General features: G+C 47.9%; 2 protein-coding genes across 2 annotated transcripts in view; one reads left to right on the plus strand and one right to left on the minus strand.

Annotated features, from left to right (window-relative positions):
• The first annotated feature begins 4,258 nt into the window (after window positions 1-4,258).
• FAM25A (family with sequence similarity 25 member A) lies at window positions 4,259-6,637 on the plus strand. Its single transcript, XM_035724360.1, has 3 exons — window positions 4,259-4,385; window positions 5,753-5,815; window positions 6,412-6,637. The coding sequence occupies exons 1-3, from the start codon at window positions 4,313-4,315 to the stop codon at window positions 6,543-6,545; spliced, it is 270 nt and encodes an 89-aa protein (XP_035580253.1). The 5' UTR covers window positions 4,259-4,312; the 3' UTR covers window positions 6,546-6,637.
• Window positions 6,638-13,816: 7,179 nt separating this feature from the next.
• The window catches only part of GLUD1 (glutamate dehydrogenase 1), a 36,691-nt gene continuing 29,828 nt past the window's right edge, over window positions 13,817-20,679 (minus strand). Inside the window, exons 11-13 of the mRNA XM_027593170.2 lie at window positions 19,816-19,907; window positions 16,342-16,404; window positions 13,817-15,206 (exon numbers count right to left, since the gene is read on the minus strand). Coding sequence (XP_027448971.1) covers window positions 15,087-15,206; window positions 16,342-16,404; window positions 19,816-19,907 — 275 coding nt within the window. The 3' untranslated portion in view covers window positions 13,817-15,086. The remainder of the gene's footprint in view (window positions 15,207-16,341; window positions 16,405-19,815; window positions 19,908-20,679) is intronic.

Raw genomic sequence — 20,679 nt, forward strand, 5'->3', positions numbered from 1 at the left:
GTGTCTCTCTCTGTCAAATAAATAAATAAAATCTTAAAAAAAAAAAAAAAAGAAGAAGGTTCTACAGGCAGCCTTCTTTTCCCAGTCATGGGCTCCAGGGGTTGAGCCCTTGCCTTCCCGAGGGCTGTCTTCTCTCTTGGAAGGTGGTCCTTTTCTGGAATAATCCCCCTGCAGTTCCTTGGGCTTATTCCGCTTCTTTCTTCACTTCCTCAGGTTCTGAGTTCTGTCCCAAAGAGTTCTCATTCAGAGGGTCCTCTTGTCCTGGGAGTGAGTGTTTCTGGCAACATCTGAGATGCCTGCCACCAGGCCCTCCCCATCCCCCACTCTTTTGCACTGGCCTGTCTTCCCACATTGGTTCCACTGGACTCACCTGCTTCTGGATTTGCCCGGTTTCCCAGTCTCCTAGTTTCTCTGAAGTTACGTTTGATGTGTGTGTGTTGGTGATGGGCTGCCTTTGTCCTCCTCCATATGGTTTCAAGAAGGAGAAATGGGACTATTTAGAATTCAGCTGCTGCCTTATTACCAGCAGACCCAGCAGTCTGGCAGGCTGAGGTGGTGTCATATTTACAGAAAATCCGTATCCACTGTCCACCTGCTCATTCTTACCCTCACCCTGGGAGCCTGCCCTCGTGAATTGCATCACCACATCTCCCTCGCCCTCCGCCCCAGTTAGGTTCAGTCAATGGGGGAGATATCGGGAGAGCAGAGAGGGAGAGGAGAGGTATTTATTCCTCCTGCACCCTCCTTGCTTGGCATTGTTTGGCAGTGGCCGTATTCCTCTGCTGCTGATCCTGTCTGATGACCTTCTCCTAAAGCCACGCTCTCTTCCGCGTCTGTGTGGGCTCTCCTTTGCCCCTCCCGGGCCCAGGGACATAACCACTCTCACTGTTACTGGTCCCTGGGCACCTTGCCATCCTTTACTGGTTCTTTCAAATGTGCCCACAGCTTTGTGGGCATCAGGTACCCCTTTGATGTGCCTTCTGATTTCCACCAGAACCCTGACTGACCCCTAGGGATGTGTAATGTTGACATGCCGAGGAAGTCTTCCTCTGCTGGCCCACAGACTGTCTCCAGGAGTCTGGATTTTCCTGTGTGGCTGGCAGGGGTCAGAGTGTGCAGGCTCTGTGGGCTCAGTCTCTACTGGGAGCTCAAATCCATGAAGGAGAAGGAGGACAGGCAGTCATAACACTTGACATTCATGACATCCGCAGTTCAGATCACACGAGAACTTGTCCTGCTTTAGACACAAGACAGCCCCGAGTATTTGAGTACTTAAAATAAACATTCTTTATTTTTATTTTTCAGAACTGGTAATTGCTAAGTTGGAAAATTGTTATTTGAAAACTTGGCTCTCCGTGACTTGGTGACACAGCCCAGTTGGTCCTTTGCCAAACTGGGTTGTTAAGCAAATTCCACTTGGAGGATTAGTCGGCTCCTCCGAAGGCCTGATGGTCCTGCCCCAATGGCTGGACTTGATCTTCTGACTCAGGATAGGCTGACATAGGTGCCTGTGTTCAAGGGCTGCTCCACGGGGGCCCAGTGTGAGCCAGGCCTCTTCCAAGACAGGATGGTTCCCACCTGCATCAACCTCATCCAGGGAGTAACGTCGTTCCCTGCAGGACTTGCTGGAGCCCAGCCCCTCCCACCAGCATCCAGTCCTGCTTAGGAGGGTCTTGCACAGGCTGGGCTGAGACAACAGGGAGCTGGTCACAGCTGGAGCTGGAAGACCAAGGGGGGTGGACCTGGGCCAGAGCACCAAGGTCTGGGGCCCCAGACTGGTCCTGGGCAGCTTGGCCTCTCCAGGCCCCTTGCTTTCTCCCTGCTGGGCATTTGGGATCTTTAGACGCAGCCTTGCCAGGTGATCTGGGGCCATAATGTGTTGTCACAAGTCACGGTGCTCATACCAGGGCAGTGCACTACAGAGGAGCAGGGAAGGTGATGTGGCAAGGGCAACAGTAGCCTGCCAGTGGAAGAAAAGTGTATCCATGGGGCACTTGGGTGGCTCAGATGGTTGGGCGTCTGCCTTTGGCTCGGGTCATGATCCCAGGGGCCTGGGATCGAGCCCCGCGTCGGGCTTCCTGCTCAGCAGGAAGCCTGCTTCTTCCTCTGCCTCTGCCATTCCCTCTGTTTGTGCTCTCTGGCTCTATCTCTCTGTCAAATAAATAAATAAAATCTTTAAAAAAGGAAAGAAAAGCATATCCAGGGGCTGTACTGAGCTGAGCTCTGGACTGGCACTGGGACCAGAGTTCTGTCAAGAGGCTGAGCCCTAGCAAGGGCTTATTGAGGGGCTAGTGAGCTCCTGAGGAGAGAGAGAGGAGTGTCCTAGGATGGGCACTGGTGGGGAGGGGTCTGTGGGGGTCTGGAAGCCATCCCAGAAGTGTTGAGTGACACCACCATCCTGTCGGGGAGGAGGCACAGCGAGGACCCCTTTGGGGCTGGAGGACACACACAACCTCAGAGGAAGGGACTTCGATGGGTCCAGGGAAGTTCCTGTGGGTCTCTCAGCCCAATTCCCACCAGCTGCGTCCTGGTAGCCGCCCCCCCCCCCCCCCGGCCCCCCAGCCCGGCAGTGCTGCCTGAGCAGAACACTGGTGTTTGGCTGTGATAAGGGGAGAACGGAGTCTTATGGACCTCCTTAAGCTCCAGAGCCCCTCACTTCACAGCCTCCTCTGAGTCTGTAAGGTCACACAGAGCCATCTGTAACACTCGCAAGAGTAGTGGTATTGTATTCTTTCCCTCAAAGAGGGCCTTTCCAAATTGTTTCAGACCCGACTGCTCCTGCCAGTGGAGAATGACATGTGTGGTGCTGTGGCCCTGTGACCCAGAGTTTCTGCTGCCACAGTGCCCCCCTCCCCCCTCCCCAGGGGGGTGGCCACAGCTTGGGGCCACCTAACACCAATTAGGAGTGTGGGAGGGCCTCAGCCCTCTAGTACCCAGGCTGTAAGGGCCCCACTAATTAGGGCTCACCACCCCCTCCTGAGCAGCTCTGAGGGCTGAGAGAGCAGGTACACGGGGAGGCGGCCTCAGACTCCTGCCCTAGGCCTGGATGGCATGAACAGGGACTTGGGAGGAATTTTCTTCCGTGACTCCCAGCCAGTGGGGTCACGCTCCCCAGCTCTGCCCCTGCTACTCTTTGGCCCACCCACTGGTCAGTCAGGGCTCACTGCCAAGCAGCCCCTCCCTGGCACATCAGTGACAAAGGGGAGGGAATACAAGTTTACCAAGAGCTTGCACACATGATCCCACTGACTCTCAGTGACATGGCCAGGAAGGCATGGCTGTCCCCATCTTATAGATGAGGAAACTGAGGCTCAGGTTGGGCTAGTGACTAAGGGATGCAGCATGTGGCACGTGGCTTGAGGCATCTCTCTCCATCCTGAATAACTAGAGAGGCAACCTGGCCCCTTAAGCATGTGATGCGTCAGGGGCTGGTGGAATGGCTTTCTGGAATTCTGGCTAGGGCCACCAGACATACCTGGTGGTGGTGGGGTCCTCCATCTACTCCTCTAGGGCCTCCTGGGGGGCACTGGGCCTCTCCAAGAAGCCCGGCCCCAGGGTGCAGCGATGGCCAGGCTCCCTCCTGGGCTGGTTGCTCCTGAGCAGGGCCGTCCAGGTGCTCAGGTGCTCCTGTGAGTGAGAAGCGGCTGACTGCAAGCCAGGGGTGACTGGGTTTCTGGTTAATGCTGTGTCCTCCTCAGCCTTGGGCAAGGTACAATGATGAGGTCGCCACCCCTCAAATTTCCAGTGAAAACTGCAGAGACGCTGCAGAGCTGAGGTCCTGGGGTCCAATGGCCCCCACTCCACTTGTGTTCCTGGCCTGAGGGGCCATCCAGGTCCCCAGACCCCCAGACCCTTAAGCCCCTACCTAACTAGCCCCCCTGGGGATCCTGAACAGCAGGCTGGGGGGGACACAGCTGCACTCGTGTCCGGGCTGTGGGGAGCTTGAAGCCCAGGGGGCTGGCAGGGCTCCCCAATTGCCTCTCATCCCACAGGGCCGTCAGGCCTCCTGCTTTGGGGGAGGGCCACGTCCCAGAGCTGACTCCTCTGTCCAGTCCCTGACCCTCACCGGGTCCAGAATATGGGGTGTGGGGGTCTCATACTGCCAGAGGGGCAAGGCTGGAGTCACAGCACTGGGTCGGCCCCACCTAAACCTCTTCCTCCTGCCGCCGCCTATGCTGACTCATCACCTGATCTCCTACTTGGCTGAGGCGGGGGCCGGTGCTCCAGAGCCCAGGCAGGCATCCGAGGCATCTATAAAAGGACGCTGCTCCAGGCCCCAGCATCCTGCTTGCTTGCCACCTGTCACCACACGATGCTGGGAGGCCTGGGGAAACTTGCTGCCGAGGGCCTGGCCCACCGCACCGAGAAGGCCACCGAGGAAGCTGGTAAGGACCCCAAGGCTCCTTTCCAGCTGGGCCCTTGTCCTAAGGCTGGGAGGCTGGGGGGCTGGGGGCAGACTCAGTGGGGCCTGTTGGAAGCTGATCCCAGCGGATTGGAGGTAGGCCTTGGCCTCTTGAGGAACCCTGGCCAATCAGCCCCACAAGGACAGAATGGAAGTGAGGGGTATGGAAGCTGAGGAGGGCAGCTTGGGTGGAGTCATGAGGAGTCCAGTGCCCCAAACAGGCCTCTCTGGGTCACACCCATTTCTGGGGTCTGTGACTGAGGGCAGGAGGGACTCCAGCTCTGAGGAGGCCCCTGGGGGCAGGAGGAGAGCCCAGGTGCTTGGGTGAGCCTTGGGTGGCTAGAATCCTTCCCTCTGGAAACCCGGGAGCCCTCCTGTATCAAAACAGCCTATTCTGAATATCCTCTACAGAAAAAGGAAAAATGGATTTTTATTTTTACCATCACTTCAGAGCTTCAAAGATTTCTTCACTAAGAAACCACCAAGTCTCATTCTGTTCAAAGTCAGCAGCCCCCCCGCCCCCCCCCCAACTGGGTTTATCCAAAGGACATTTTGAATTTCTTCAAAGTCCTCAGAAACCCTTTTTTGTGTGCAGACACCCGCAACTGTATGCGGGAGGCTAGTCCAGGTCCCACCAGGCATTTTGTGAAAACCAGCTTGTGTCCGAGTTAGCTGCTGTGCTTCTGCCTGGCTGGCTGCCGCAAACATGTCTGTCTGTCATCGGTTAACCTGCGGCTGGTGTTCCCTGCCCTCTTTCACCTTCCACTGGCCCTGAGCTCTGTCTCATCCCCAGTCCACAGGTGAGGGAACCAAGCAGCACAGAGTGGAGGTAGAATCAGAATCAATTCTTCTGACTCCAGAATCTTCCGGTTCTAGCCACTGCCACCCAAACTTCAGACAACTCCAAGGTGGTCAGAGAGTTCCCTCCTGTTGGGGGGATCGCTCTGGGGCCTAGGTTTTGCTGTAGGAGGTTTTGGGACTTGGCCACCTGCTGCAGCCCCCATCGGGCTGAGGCAGGCCAGCAGCACACCTCTCAGCACATCCGAGAGGTGCCCGGATCTGGGAGACAGGCCCCGCCTTGCGGAGGGCCTGCTCGTCTGCATTTCAGGCCTCGCCAGGCCAGGCCGAGGGGCATGGAGAACCCTGTGCCCTTGTCTGGCTCACTCAGCTTGTCTCTCAGCAGCCAGGCCCCACGGGAGTCTCTGAAGTAAGCCAGCTGGGGCTCCTTCTCATGAGCTGCCTCGTCCTGCCTGGGGTGGTGTCCAGGATTTATCCAGAGCTGTCTGGGCCCCGCCTTGATGAGAAGCTGGCTTGCACTGTGCTCTCACTCTGGGCTTCTCATCTTTGCAGTTCATGCTGTGGAAGGGGTGGTCAAGGAGGTGGTGGAGCACGCCAAGGAGGCTGGAGAGAAAGGTATGGCTGAGGTTGGGGCCAGGGAAGGAGGGAGGGAGAGAAGCTAGATGCTGGGAGCGGCCGTTCTTTGCCTAACCAGGTCAAACCCTGACCTTGATGTTGCATCCTTTTAGGAGGTATGCAATTATCAACACTCATCTGAGACCACAGACGGCACTTTGCTAAAGCAAGATCCATCCAGACAGTCCTTTCTGTGGGATGTTAAGATGGTGTCACAAACGATTATGTGGCACCAGGCTCGGACAAAAGGACATTTTAGACATAAAATTCTCTCTTTATATAAATATACATTTACATAAATATTTTTATGCGTGTGCGGGTGCTGTAGTATAGCGATGTAAAAGGACCTCTTTCCTTGAGTGGAGCCAATGTTATTTCACTCACAATTGCAGAAACGCAAGCTGTGGAGGGAAATAAAACCACCCTTGAATGCACTCCTCCAGGAGCCCCGCTGCCCTGTGTCCCCTCGGGGCTCCTCCAGGGCACGATCCAGTAGGACCACCACAGCCCACGGGCTACTCTCTGTGACACGGGCCCTACCTGCTGGAAATTTTTTACTTAGCTCACAGAACATTATTCCTCTTTCTTCCTGACAGCCATTGCCGATGCCTTAAAGAAGGCCCATGATACAGGGGACAATATGGTGAAGGAAGTCACTGAGACGGTGACCAACACAGTCACAAATGCTGTCACCCATGCAGCAGAAGGCCTGGGCAAACTGGGACAGTGAGCACGTCCGCCTCCAGCGGACTCTTCCTGATTCTCAATAAAAAGCTGTGAAATGTGGGGCGCCTGGGTGGCTCAGTTGGTTAAGCGACTGCCTTCGGCTCAGGTCATGATCCCGGAGTCCCGGGATCGAGTCCCACATCGGGCTCCCTGCTCAGTAAGGGAGCCTGCTTCTCCCTCTGACCCTCCCCCCTCTCATGTACTCTCTCTCTCTCTCATTCTCTCTCTCTCAAATAAGTAAATAAATCTTTAAAAAAAAAAAAAAAAAAAAAAAAAAAAAAAAAGCTGTGAAATGTGTACACTGAGCCCTGGATTTTTTCCTGTTTGGATGGAAACATTGCCTGTGTCCCGAGTGTCCCCTCTGCAGGGGCAGGGGACCTGCATGTTGGCAGCTCCTAGGGGTCAGGAGGTCCCCGTGATTGATCCGTTGTGCTGCCCTCACGTTAAGATTTCTCACATCAGCAAGGAGCTCTGGAAGAATTGTTAGAGTCTGTGCTACATTTCATAAATGGTTATTTTCCCAGACACTATATATAGCTTTCAGACACCTCAGTGCTTCCAGGACATCCCAAGGGAGGAACATAATTTGGCTCACATGTTCTTTGGGTTTTCCTTGAAATGTTCTTATAGGCCTCAGGGAAGATCATGGACCGACCTGATTGAGAGTGTAGCTGGGCAGGCTCAGGCAGTTTGAGACGCTTCACATTCTGAAAGGGACTTTAGAGAAGCATTTGAGCTGGACAGTCACAGAATCAGGTCAAGTAGTAACTGAGTCCACTGCTTATTGGCTGTGGAAGCCACTACTGGATCTTTCCCCAGAGCCTTATCAGGCCTGATTGGTGGCAGTGGCCAAGAACGCCTGGCCTCCTCTCCTTCCTGCTATTAGGAGTCAGCACCATAAAGTTAAACATATGTGTAAGCGGCATTTAGCTTAACATTCTGGATTTTTAAAAAGGGAATGATTTGTAAAGAAGAGGCATTGCTTATTTATCTTGCTGGAAGCTACTTGTTCTTCGCAGAAATGAGAAGTTTTTCTTTTTCATTTGATTTGATTTTATTATGCAAGAAAAGATGTTTTAAGGAGCATGTCAGAGCATTTAGAAACTTTTACAAAAATTTGACATTGCCTGGACCTCCAGGAGTGTGCTCAGCAGACGAGGCTTGTTGAACAGGGTAGAGAGACCAGCTCTGGGTTGTTGAACTTGCATGGCAAGTTGTATGTGAACTAATCACATGAGGTAGGACAACATACCATGATGTATTAGATTAACAAACAAACAAATTGGTCCTTTGCCACAGAGAGCTGGAGAAGCACTGCCCATGGTTCCTTAACTTCACCTTGCAGTGTGCTGTTCTAGAATAAGTACTTCTATCTCTCACTTTCTCTTTACTGTGTGTTGTACAATAGTGGTATGACATCAGCCTCAGACAAGCTCTAAATGTGTTATAAAAAGCAATAGAGAGTGATGTCCAAGCAATTGGTGGAGCAGGGACTTCCAAAAATTCCCTCCTTCATAAAAGTAATGAGAAAACTGGCAAAAATATAGTCAGAATCAACTATTTTTTTTCAGAATTCTTAACCAAAGGTTTACAGCAATCCAGGAGCATTTATGTAAAACAAATTAAAAACAAACAAACAACATCTTCTTAAGAATGGCAAGCTCTGTGATGTTTTTAACTTACCCTATTCTATGCCCCACCCCTGGGGTACCTTCTCCAGCTCCATTGCAGCCTTGAAAACCAATAGCCTAGCAGTTACTGGAAAGAACTGAACAGGGTTGGAGTTCCTTCAAAGCCTCATTCCCAGAAAACTGTGATTATTTCACTTGACTGGTTGTCCCTAGGAAGACTCCATTGCAAGCCTGCCTTTATTTGTCGCAACTAGGAGCTCACCTAATGTAAACAGCTTTTTACCTGGGGCTGTTTGTCACAAAACAATTGGAGGCAATTTTTTAGAAAAGATTTTATTTATTTATTTGTAAGCGAGAAAGCACAAGCTGTGGGAGCTGCAGTCAGAGGGAGAAGCATGCTCCCCGCTGAGCAGGGAGCCCGATGCAGGACTCCATCCCAGGATCCTGGGATCATGACCCGAGCCGAAGGCAGATGCCCAACCCACTAAGCCACCCAGGCATTCCCTAGAGGCAATTTTTTAAGCTGGTGGCTGCATTAAGGTGGTGGATAACAGTTTGGGAAATCAATAGGCTAACCAAAGCAAAGACCTTAAAAGGAAAAACTGGGGAATGAAATGTTCATAGGGACTTTGAAAATTCCAATATATGCCTGGGAATCTAGAAGGCCATGCACATGTGTAGGGCTGTGCATGTGCTCATTAAAGACTGGAGAAGGCTTGAAACTCTCACCTCTAAACAACCTTGAGGCTCTGTGCAAGCAGGAAGTGAAAACCAAAGCAGAGATATAAACTGCCCAGCTGAGTGTTGAAGGTGAGGCCCAACCTGCACAGAGTTCTCTGGCCAAGATGGGAGACCTATTGGTTCTGGATACTTAAAGAAATCTCTGTCCAGTCATTAGCTAACCACTAAGCTACCTGAGGAGAAACTTCAATGGCAAACAGAACAAAGAAAACAAACTATAGACTTAGTTCAGAAAAGTCACTAAACAAACGCTCAACAACAAAAAGCAACAAGATATCTGGGGGGAGGGGTGTGGAATCTGATTTCAGCGTTGCCACGTTGTATTATTCAACATGTCTAGTTTTCAGAAAAAAAAAGATGTGCAAGGAAAGACATTATGGCTCATTTAAAAGAGGTAAAATGGAAACTGTGCCTAAGTAAGCCCAAATACTGGACTTATCAAAGACTATTTTTTTTTCCCCAAAGACTTTAAATCAATTATTCTAAACACGTTCAAAGAGCTAAAGGAAACCACATCTACAGAATTAAAGTATAAGATCAATACCAAATAGAGATTACACATGAAGGGACAGAAATTATAGAAAAAAATGAAAGAGATATTCTAGAGTTGAGAGTACAACTGAAATAAAACATTCATTAGAGGGCACAACAGCAGATGTGAGCAGGCACATGAAAGAATCTGTGAACTTGAAGATATGTCAAATGAGATTATCTAACCTGAGGAACAGAAAGCAAACAAATGAACAAAAATAAAGAGGATTAGAGAGATGCATGCATCACTGTGCACCATGGGGGTAACAGAGGGTGAGAGAGAAAGAGGCAGGAAGAGTATTTGAAGAAATATTGGTTGAAAACAAATTTGATGAAAATGTAATAAACCTATACTTCCAAGAAGCTCAATGAACTCCAAGCAGGAAGACTCAAACAGATGCACACCAGGCGTATCCTAATCAGACTGTTCAAATCCAAAGACAAAAAGAGAATCTTGAAACAGAAAAATAAGTCATCACATAAAAGGGAGGTTCGATGAGATTAACAGGTGACCTCTCATCAGAAACCACAGAGGCCAGAAGCAGGAGGATCACCTACTCAAAGTGCCAAGAGAGCCGGTCAACCAGGAGTTCTACTATCCAGCAACCACAGCATTTTCTCCTCACATGGGCACAGTCCGCTTAACGCATAGGATCATCGCTCATGCTGCCGACCCTGCTGTAATCACGGGAGACCTGGTGGACCCAGGCCCTGGCCTGTCCCACCAGCATCATGACCTGTTGCAGGGTTATAAAGACCCAAATACCGCCAGGTTCCTGCAACTCCCTGAGCTCACTGGTTCATGCTAGCACTCTGTACTGCAGGCTTCCCAGGGAGGGTGTGCTTACGGCAGCACCCACCTTCACTCCGCTCACAGGATACTTGCTGTGAACAGGCTTTCTCAGAAACTTTGGCCTATTTGCAACTAGACTCCCTGGATGGTTCTGGGGGTTCAACTCTAGGTTAGTGGGTTTTTTAAATTCCTTCATTTATTTTTAATCGAGGTGAAATTTACCCAGCAACAATTCTCAAGTGTACAGTGGTATTTAGCATATTCACAATGTTGTGCAACCATCACTCTTAGTTTTAAAACTTTGTTATCACCTCGGGGCACCTGGGTGGCTCAGTCCGTTGAGCACCTGACTCGTCGTTTCAGCTTGGGTTGTGATCTTGAGGCTGTTGGATTGAGCCCTGTGATCAGCTCTGTGCTCAGCAGGGAGTCTGCTTGGGATTGTCTCATCTCTCCCTCTACCCTCCCCCCGACTTGTGCACATGCACTAATAGATGGATAAATCTTTAAAAAAAAAAAAAAAATCAACCAATCAAGCCCAAAAACAAAAAAAACACAACAACTTTGTTATCACCTCAGAAAAACACACCATACTCCTAAGTAATCACTCCTCACTCCCCCAGCCCCTGGCAACCATGAATCTGCTTTCTTGATCTGTGAATCCCTATTCTGGGTACAGCATATAAAGGGACTCATACAATATGTGACCTTCTGTGTCTGACTTCTTTCACTTACTCGGCAGGTTTTCAAGGTTCATTTAAGTTGTAGCGTGTTATCACCAGTCCTTTCCTTTTCATGGCTGAATAATATTCCATTGCATGCAGATACTGCTTTTTCCAGTTCAGCATGATGGGAGCTGTGGCTTTTTGTCAAGATTTTTATCATAATGTTTAGAAGTTCTGTCTATTCCTAGCTGAATGCTTTGTCATGAAAAGGTCTTGAACCCTCTCAAGTGCTTTCCCCACATCTATTGAGATGATTAGGTGTTTTTTCTTTCCTTTTATTCTATTAATGGAGTGTATTACAGGGATTTTCTTATGTTGCACCACCCTGGCATTCCTGAGGTTAAGTCCTACCTGGTCATGATGTGTTAACACCTATAGTGAGCTGTTGGATTCAGTTTTTAGTATTTTGTTGAGTATCTTTGTATCCACAATTATATAAGGGATACTGCCATGGTTTTTCTTTTCTTGTGATGTCTTTGTCTGGCTTTGGTATCAGAATAATGCTGGCCTCATTGGAAGTGTTTCCTCATTTTCTGTTTTCTGGGAGCATTTGAAAAGGAGTTGTGTTAATTCTTCTTTAATCATTTATTATTATTCATCAGACCTTATTATTCATCAGACCTGTGTAACCTTGGATTGCACAATGGTGTCTTGGCTCTAACACCTAAAGCACAGCAACCAAAGGTAAATTGGACTCCATCAAAAAAAAAAAAAAAAAAAAGCAACTTTTGTGTTAAAGGACACCATCAAAAAATTGAAGACACACCAACAGAATGAAAGAAAATATCTGCAAATCATATATCTGAAAAGGGTCACAGCCAGAATATATAAAGAACTCTTAGAAATCAACAACAAAAAGATAACCCGATTAAAAATGGGAAAAGGGGAGACCTGGGTGGCTCCGTGGGTGAAGCAGCTGCCTTCGGCTCAAGTCATGATCTCAGGGTCCTGGGATCCAGCCTGATGGTGGGCTCCCTGCTCAGCGGGGAGCCTGCTTCTCCCTCTCCCTGCTGTTCCCCCTGCTTGTGCTGTCAAATAAATAAATAAAATTTTCTTAAAAAAAAAAAAGGGAAAAGGATTTAAATATAATGAAAAAGAAACATTTCAAGTTGTTGGAAGTGGCTACCCCTGGGGAGTGGAGAATGGGAAGGTTGGGTGTGTAGATTGGAGGCATCAGCTGTTTACAAGACTGGTAGAACTATTTGGCTATCCAGTAATTCTCAGCAGGGAACCCCTCAACCCCTCAGGGGACATCTGGTGATGTGAATACGTTTTTGATGGTCATATCTGAGATATGCCATTGGGGCAGCTAATTGGTAGAGGCCAGGGATGCTGTTAAACATCCTACAAAGCATAGGGCAGTCCCCAAGACAAGGCACTACCTGGCCCCAACTGTCAATAGCATAGCAACTGCCTAAACCACTGTGTAAGCTTTGAAAATCAACACAAAGGAGCCAATAAAAAATTATTTGAGAAAAAAAATCCTAACACTCATATTACAAAGCAAAAAAAAAAAAAAAAAAAAAAGTCCTTTGCAGGGGCCTCTGTGCAAGATCCATAGATGTAGTTTTCTTCCTCCGCCATGCTGGGGCTGTTTGAATGTATAGCATGGCTCAGGAAGTCTACCAGGGAGGTTTAGGAAAGAATGAATTTACTTAAAGCGGGGGAGTTAAGATGCTAAGGTTTTTAAAAAAAGTAAATCATCAGTCCTAGTAGTTGAGTTGCCAGAAGCACTGCTTAAAAAAAACAAACAAACAGAAGTGTCCCCCACCCCCCAAACCGAAAACCAAGCTTTTACAAAATCTCAAGTCCCTAAACCTTACCTATCAGGTAATTAGAACATTCTGGTGTAGGGAATTCACGAGGCAACAGTGAAGTATTCTTCACATGTAACCTAAGCCATCTGTGGCTATTTCAGAGGCAATTAACTTTAGAGTATTATATATAAGTTTTTAAAATTATAAATAGTAAATAAACTAGAAAATTTCAGTGAAGGTGAAAGACTAACTGACCAGGATTTTCAAACTCAAACCCTCAGAAACCAAAGTTGACACCAGCACTGTTGTCTTCATATAGCTAGCAAGCGCGATTCAGGTTTTATAACATTAATACCGGCAACACACAGCAATGTCTGTCTAATCTTTAAAAAACCACTACAAATAATCCCAATGTTAGGCAAAGGCCACCATGAAGACTTATCATCCCCCTTTCACACGACCTGAATTGACTGCCCCACCCAGTATTGTTCCAAGCATTCTGGGACTTGTTTCCCTACCACTCCCCCAACCCCACATTTAGTGCTCCACCCAGAGCGCAAGTAAGCAGCTTGGGAAGGGATCACCTGGTTGGTGGTGCAGGGGTGGGGTGGGGGCGGCTTGTTTACCTGCTGCCTGACTTGATGCTCAGAACTACAGAGATGTTCTGGACAGAATCCGGACAAAACAGAGTCCAAATGAAAGCTGAGCTCCAGATTTGGCAGCTAAGTGACTGGCGGAGTCAGGTCTAGGATCTAGTTCCGCTGATCATGGTTAGTATTCTGCCTTAAGATGTTACACGCTGTGGTTCAATTATTAAAAACAAAACCCTAATCAATGAAAAATTCCTCCATTAAAAAAGGCAGTAAAAATTACTTGGGTATATCAGCTTTGAGTACTAGAACCTCTTCCCCAAGAACAGCCATTGATATTGCTTAACAGAATCAAACACAAAGAATTCAAGAATAAAATCTGGGCAGCTCATAATATAGTGGAAAGAAATGTTATATAGGTGGTTGTTTCAAAAATTAAGAAACCCAATTTAGTTTTATTATTTACGAAAAGTTACTATCAAATATAAAAACACAGAAACACAGAAAGCGTAAGCTTTGGAAAAGGTAGACTTTTAATAACCGCTTTTATCACCGGGTTAAGTCATGCAGTTACAAAGTAGTTAGAAACTTCTGAAAGGATATTGTTGTTTAGAAAAAAAAAAAAAAGCTCATCCTTACATAAATAATATCTAGTACTTCATTGGGACACTACTGTTCAAAAGGCCCTGGCGAAATAACTCCCAAACAAAACACTCAACCCAAGGTTGTTTCCAGCCCAGTGGTAATGAAGCTGTGCGCAGAATTCAGGCCTCTCAAAGAGGACGCCAAGTCAGGCCGAGTCGGGGCCATTGGCAGGGCTTGGAGCCGCCAGCTAGACTCCAAAGTGGGAGCCCAAGTGGTTTTTTTCTGGGACACTCTACTTGAATTATTGTTCAATTAAGACAACACAGTAGATCTTCAAAGGAGAACGATTAATTAACATGATAAGGAGGTCACTGCACTCTTTGGACTATGTCGTAATTGCGGTTAGTAAATTCTGACAGTCTTAACAAAAATAGCCTCCACCATTTGCAGGTATGAAGATAACTTAATTCTCCATCGGACAGTTTAGTTTTGCTGAACAACAATACATGATTGATAAGCTATAAATGATACTGTTTTATATTATAAAAATACTAGCTTTTTTTCATTTATTATGTTTATAGGCATTCACTGCTTGAGTCAAGGTTAGCCTTGGTAAGTGATTAAAGGCAATTTTATTACAGCAGCACGTACTTATTTTATTCTAAGTGAATAAAATGCATAAAGAGAAACAGCTTTTATTTTTCTTGCAATCTGTGAAATTGAGTTATTTTGCTGATGTAAAATACCAGTAACTCACTTGAGGACCATGCCACCTTCTGAAAATGCTCACACCTGACACCTTAGAGCGTGTCTCAGACTCGTCCAGCGCCGAAGCGGTCAGCAGCCAGCTGCTCCTAGGCAAAGGGTGTGTTCCTGGCCCCAGCTCTGACCGCGCTTGAAGCGGCCACGGAACAAAGCACCACAGACAGACGGAAGAGGCCTTTCATTTAACGGCAAAATACCCAATGGCTCTCTGGCATAGGTAATTTCTACTTTCATATTCATCAGCTTGTACATGATCCCCTAACCTTAATTTCTTTTTTCTCAAAGGGGCTGATTTGGACTGACTTGTTGAGAATGACGTCCATTATCTAGTAAGTTGAGAGAGAGAGATTTCTGTGGTTACATGTAAACTTGTGAAGAGTCTGCAGATGAAGAGGGGAGGAGGGCAGTGAAGGAGGCAGCCACACTCCGTCTATGTGAAGGTCACACCAGCTTCATTGTACACCTTGAAAACTTTCTCAATGGCATTGACATAGGCGGCCGTTCTCAGATCCAAACCCAGGTTGTACTTCATGGCCGTGCGCATGATTTGCTGAAAGGTAGGAGAAAACACAGTGAAGACAACCTCGACCCAAGCAGCTGGGCCACGTATTCACGGCACACACAGGCCCGGTGCAGGTGAACCCGCCCCCGAGTCAGTGCAGGACTCGGCCACTGAACCCCGTCGGGAAGGACAACTTCTCAGGAACTAATACATGCATGTACTGACTAGGCGGCAGTAAGAAGCTCTCAGATACGAACTATTTCTCTGTCCTTCAGACATCCTCTTATCTGGAGTGAGCTCACTGTCACACTTGGTGATAATTGTACAGAACTAAGAATGGGGTGCTGAAAATGTTCTGGAGTGGTGATGGCTACATAGTCTTGTGAAGATACTTAAGGTTGCAGACTGTATACTTTATTTTTTATTTTTTGAAAGATTTTATTTATTTATTTGACAGAGAGAGACACAGCGAGAGCGGGAACACAAGCAGGGGAAGTGGGAGAGGGAGAAGCAGGCCTCCCGCCGACCGGGGAGCCCGATGTGGGGCTAGATCCCAGGACCCCGAGACCATGACCTGAGCCGAAGGCAGATGCTCAACGACTGAGCCACCCAGGCGCCGACAGACTGTCTACTTTAAAAGGATGAATTTATAGCATGTCAATGATATCTCACTAAAAAAAGTCAACAGCAAGCACCACCATTAATGTCTGCTTATGAGATTTCAACTTAAAGCCATGTGGACAGAATCTGAACTCAAGAAGAAATTAGGAAAACTGGACTCATTGTGTTTAAGGTCTTGAAATAAGGACCAAGTGGTCAAAAACCCTTTTACTTACACCAGATTCTCTAGTGAGGCAGTTTCCTACAGCCACAGTGGAGTGGTGTATGGAAGGGCAATCCAGTTTGGCTGACTCGCTGGTATTTAGCGAGCTGCCAAACATCACTCCCGCCTAACCTGCTATTGTTATTTATTTCCAAAAGCCTGGTAAACATACTGAAGAGCCTGAAAACACTGCCCATCATCTGAGCCTGAGAAAGTATGCATTTTGCTACACATTCATGAAGAACATGTGAACAGACTGCTATTTGGTACCACTGCACACACAATCTGGCCACTGAGAGGACACGGCTGGGTGGGACTTTGAGTCAGGAGCAGAAATGCAAAGAACATCCGCACACATACCCTGGCAGAGCGCTCCATGGTATAAGCCAAGCCCGAGTGCACGATGTCTTTCTCGGAGGCACCCTGAGAGGAAAAAGAACAAAAGTTTAACAAAACCACACACAGACACACTTTATTTATAAGAGCACAAAGGATTCTTCAATCAATATACAGCCAGACAGAATTGTTTTTTCTTTTGGTAAAGATACATTTAATTTCTGTACGATATCTTGATAGCTATTTAAATAGTTGTTTTCATCACAGTTTGGTGTTCATTACATTTGACAACAAACAAATACTCATGAAATAAGATCATGGTTAAACAATGCACACAGAAAAGCTGGGAGCAAGAAACATAGGGGCGAGTAGTGAGTCTAGCATGGGTCACCCCTCTGAGAGCAGATGGACCACAGAAGCACGTTACACCGTTAACAGGGACACCACACGGGGCCCCAAAAGGAGTCTGGCCATCTCCAACAGTAGATCTGCGGTAGGATCCTGGCTATGTGTTCAGCAGTGCCACCAATGTGGAAAGCTGGACGGGACTCAGCAGCTCATTATTCCCTCGTTCCACTGAGGGAGCCGATGACCAGAGAAGTTGGCCACCGTTACTGACAGCTATTTTTAGAGCTGGGACATAACCCAGGGCCTTCGACCACCAAGTCAGCTCATCTCCTTCCCATGCCAAGTATTTCCGTAAGTCAGTTTGTTTCAATAGATTCCTCTAACTAGTTTGTTTTTGGAATGCTTTCTAAAATTTTAGGACAATTAATAATCGCCCCCATTCTAATATGTCCTACCTAGCTATCAAATACAAATCCTGCTATGCCACGTGAGAACTTAAAACTGGGTCACCAAGCAAACGGGTCTATGCTGACCCTCATCTAGTTAGCATTCTCATCACTTCGGAAGGTGTATATCTGGACAAGAACAGTTTTGGTGGAGTGGGGGGCGTCGGCGAAGGTGAGCACAGGAGAACTGGAGACAGAGTATACAGAACTCTTAAGGATGTCCTACGGAGACTATTTTTTTAAAACTGCATTCAGGGGCTCCTGGGTGGCTCAGGCTTTAGGGTGTCTGCCTTCGGCTCAGGTCATGATCCCAGGGTCCTGGGATCAAGCCTCACATCAAGCTCCTCGCTCTGTGGGAAGCCTGCTTCTCCCTCTCCCACTCCCCCCTGCTTGTGTTGTTCCCTCTCTTGCTGTCTCTGTCAAAACAAAACAAAAAAACCCCACAAAAACAAACCTGCATTCAGCACACTGACAGGAATGACTGCTGATGAGGGAGAGAAATGCTCAAGCAGCGCATTTTGGGGGGGTGAAAACAGGCCACTGGGCTTAGATGGAGGCACCCAGAGCCGCTCTGGAACCAGAAGAGACGTGCGTGACAAGAGACAGCGTGCAGGCGCCAAGAGCCAGGGGCCAGGGAAGTCCCGTCCCCCTCCGCCCGGCCGGTCCCCCTTCCCCCGGCCGTGGATAGATCCCGGGTCACATGCTGGAGTGCGGGGGAGAGAGGAGGGAACGAGAAAGCAGAATGGGGAAGAGGCGGAACTGCCAGGCAGCGCCGGCCACGGACTTGAGGTTCGGGTCAGGCTGAAGCAGTGGGCAGGACCTCCAGCTCACAGGGGACAGGTGTGAAGGGAGCAGACTCTGGTTTCTTCAGGGTTCAGGTGTTAGCAAGGGGGTATGCTGAGGCAAAACCAGACGAGGGAGTGACTAAATGAGGGAGCGTGGAGTTTCAGTTAGACGAAGAGGACTGAGGACATCGGGGGGTGGGGTGGGGTGGTCAATGATGTAGGTCGTGGCAGGGCCAAAGCATGGCTGGGAAAGGGAGAGCTAGAGGGAAGGAGCTGGAAAAAAAAAACCCCGTTTTTTAAAACTGACACTACAAGACTCCTACAATCAGTCAGTCAGTAAGAGGTGAGAAATAGCACTGAAGTCCAACATTTGAACCCCTGAAAGCATTTGGAAATTGGGAGACCAACATACTGGGCAATGATTATTTAAAAGTTGTCGTGGCCGCCTTCCTAAGTGGTGGTCCTCTCTGCGTACTCCCTCTCCAGGTTTCAGTTGCCAGCTGTGCGCCAGGTCTGTGCCGGGACACAGGCGGCCGCAGGGAGCAGTAAGAAGCCCATCTAAGGGCAGTCGCAAGTCCCGGCAGCGCAGGGACACGGGGGATGGAAGGGTGTGCGCGATTCCGGCACGCAGCGGGGCCTCCAGGGCTGGGACACGTAAGCAGGGAGCGGGTCAGGGCACTGCAGACAGAGGGACCAGAACTAACAGAGACACGGCTCTGGGAAAGATGAAGGTTCATTTAGGGCAATGGTTAATACCCAGAGTGGCCAAGCACCTTCTCTTCTTCAAAACAAAAGCCTAACTTTCCCCCCATGCTGCAATCTAGTCTTACATTACTCTCCATGACTGAGTATTTCATCCAAAGACATATTTATGGTAAGTTAGCCATTTCCCGGCCATGTGCATGTAGTCTGTTAAAGCAAACCTAATTTAAACACCTGACTGCAAGCACTATTCCAATGACATCATCATGCGTGAACCATTCCTCTCCTTTAGCATGATTTTCTCAGGATAAATTCCCAGAGGGGACGTTATGATAGTGTCCACGGGCAGCGAAGCGATCATAGCGCTTCAAATTTTCCAAAGACCTGCACCAATCTGCCTCGTCATCAAAATAAAGGTATACTATTTCACCACAGACACAGTAAATATAAGATCCATTAATGGTTTTTCCTAGTTTAACACATTAAAGAACCTTATTTTAATTTGTATTTAACAGCGAGATCGAACATCTCCTTTTCTAGGCCTATTTCCTATGACTTTGTTTTTCACGTCTCTGCCATTTACTGTGGAGGACATTCTCTTTGTGACGTGTGAGCGCTCTCACTCTGTCCCGTCAACAGCTCATTCACTCAGATACCTTTTCTACCTGCTTCCTTTCATGCACGTTCATGTCCACATAGCAATTTCAATTCTTCATGTAGTTCAATTTCACGTGTTCTTCTGTTTCTGTTTTGTGTTAAGCTTTTTTTTTTTTTTTAAAGTTTATGGAATTAAATTTATTTTTAAGTAATCCCCACGCCCAACGTGAGGCTAGAACTCACGGCCTGGAGAGATCAAGAGTCGCACGTTCTTCTGACTGAGCCAGCCAGGCGCCCCTAATGTTTACTTTTCCTTTCTTTCAAGCTTAAGAGTTAGAATACATAGTAATTCTTCAAAATTATGTTAGAATCGCTTGTTGAGTCATCTGTATTATGAAAGTATGAAGACCAGAAGAACTATTATTTTAACCGTTAATTATCTTAAACTAAAATTCTGACTCCATGTTTAGCATGTAACGAGAAGGGAGTGTACAAAGCACACACAGATCCTGTCATTACACATTCACGCTGCTGACTACCCGTCACCCCAGGCCATCTGCCTGGGTCTACAGAAGAGCAGGCTGTGTGTGGAGAGTGCGGCCCTATCACGGCACACTCACCGATATCCTGTCTTGGAACTCTGCTGTGGGTACAACGGGAATAGTGCCACCATGCTTCCCAAATTTTCTTTCCAAGCTCTCTTGAACAGACACTGCAGAAAGCCAAGAGGTGAAGTTAAAATACTGCTAGTAGGGGGAAAAAAACAAAGTAGAACCAAAAGTAGTTTCAAACTATATCCACACCCAGAAAAAACTACAGAGTTTAGAAGCCTTAGGGGCGGGGCATCCACGTGGCTCAGTCATTAAGCGGCTGCCTTCAGCTCAGGTCATGATCCCAGGGTCCAGGATCGAGCCCCGCATCGGGCTCCCTGCTCTGCGGGAAGCCTGCTTCTCCCTACCACCGCCCCCTGCTTGTGTTCCCTCTCTGGCTCTCTCTCTCGGTCAAATAAATAAAATCTTAAAAAAAAAAAAAGAAGCCTTTGGGGCACTTGGGTGGCTCAGCTGGTTAAGCATCTGTCTTTGGCTCAGGTCATGATCCCGGAGTCCTGGGATGGAGGCCCATGTGTGACTTCCTGCTCATTGTGGAGTCTGCTTCTCCCTCTCCCTCTGCCCTCCCCCCTTTCGCTCCCTCCCTCCCTCTCTCAAATAAATAAATAAAATCTTAAAAAAAAAAAAAGAAGCCTTTAACACTAATGCCATAATGGGTTAATCATTTAGAACTCTGCCAAATTCCTATATAAATGTGAATTTAGGTCAGTGCTCTGTTTCCATAACACCCATTATCAGGGTTTTTCCTTGGCTCTGTTAAAAAGAAAATGCTGAGGGAAAAAGAAACGGAAATGGATGGAACACTTCACCCAGATTCTCAGAGTGCGCTGAGTGAAGCTCAGCTGGAGGTCTTGGTCTTACTTCAGCTGGACGAAA

This window comes from Zalophus californianus, chromosome 15 (assembly GCF_009762305.2).
Source record: "Zalophus californianus isolate mZalCal1 chromosome 15, mZalCal1.pri.v2, whole genome shotgun sequence".
Taxonomy (NCBI): domain Eukaryota; kingdom Metazoa; phylum Chordata; class Mammalia; order Carnivora; family Otariidae; genus Zalophus; species Zalophus californianus.

Excerpts from the sequence above, each read along its gene's own strand:
- FAM25A (XM_035724360.1), top strand. The coding sequence starts at position 4,313 with ATGCTGGGAGGCCTGGGGAAACTTGCTGCCGAGGGCCTGGCCCACCGC. Across the intron at positions 4,386-5,752 it reads GAAGGCCACCGAGGAAGCTG|TTCATGCTGTGGAAGGGGTG; the intron begins GTAAGGACCCCA and ends TCATCTTTGCAG. Across the intron at positions 5,816-6,411 it reads CAAGGAGGCTGGAGAGAAAG|CCATTGCCGATGCCTTAAAG; the intron begins GTATGGCTGAGG and ends TCTTCCTGACAG.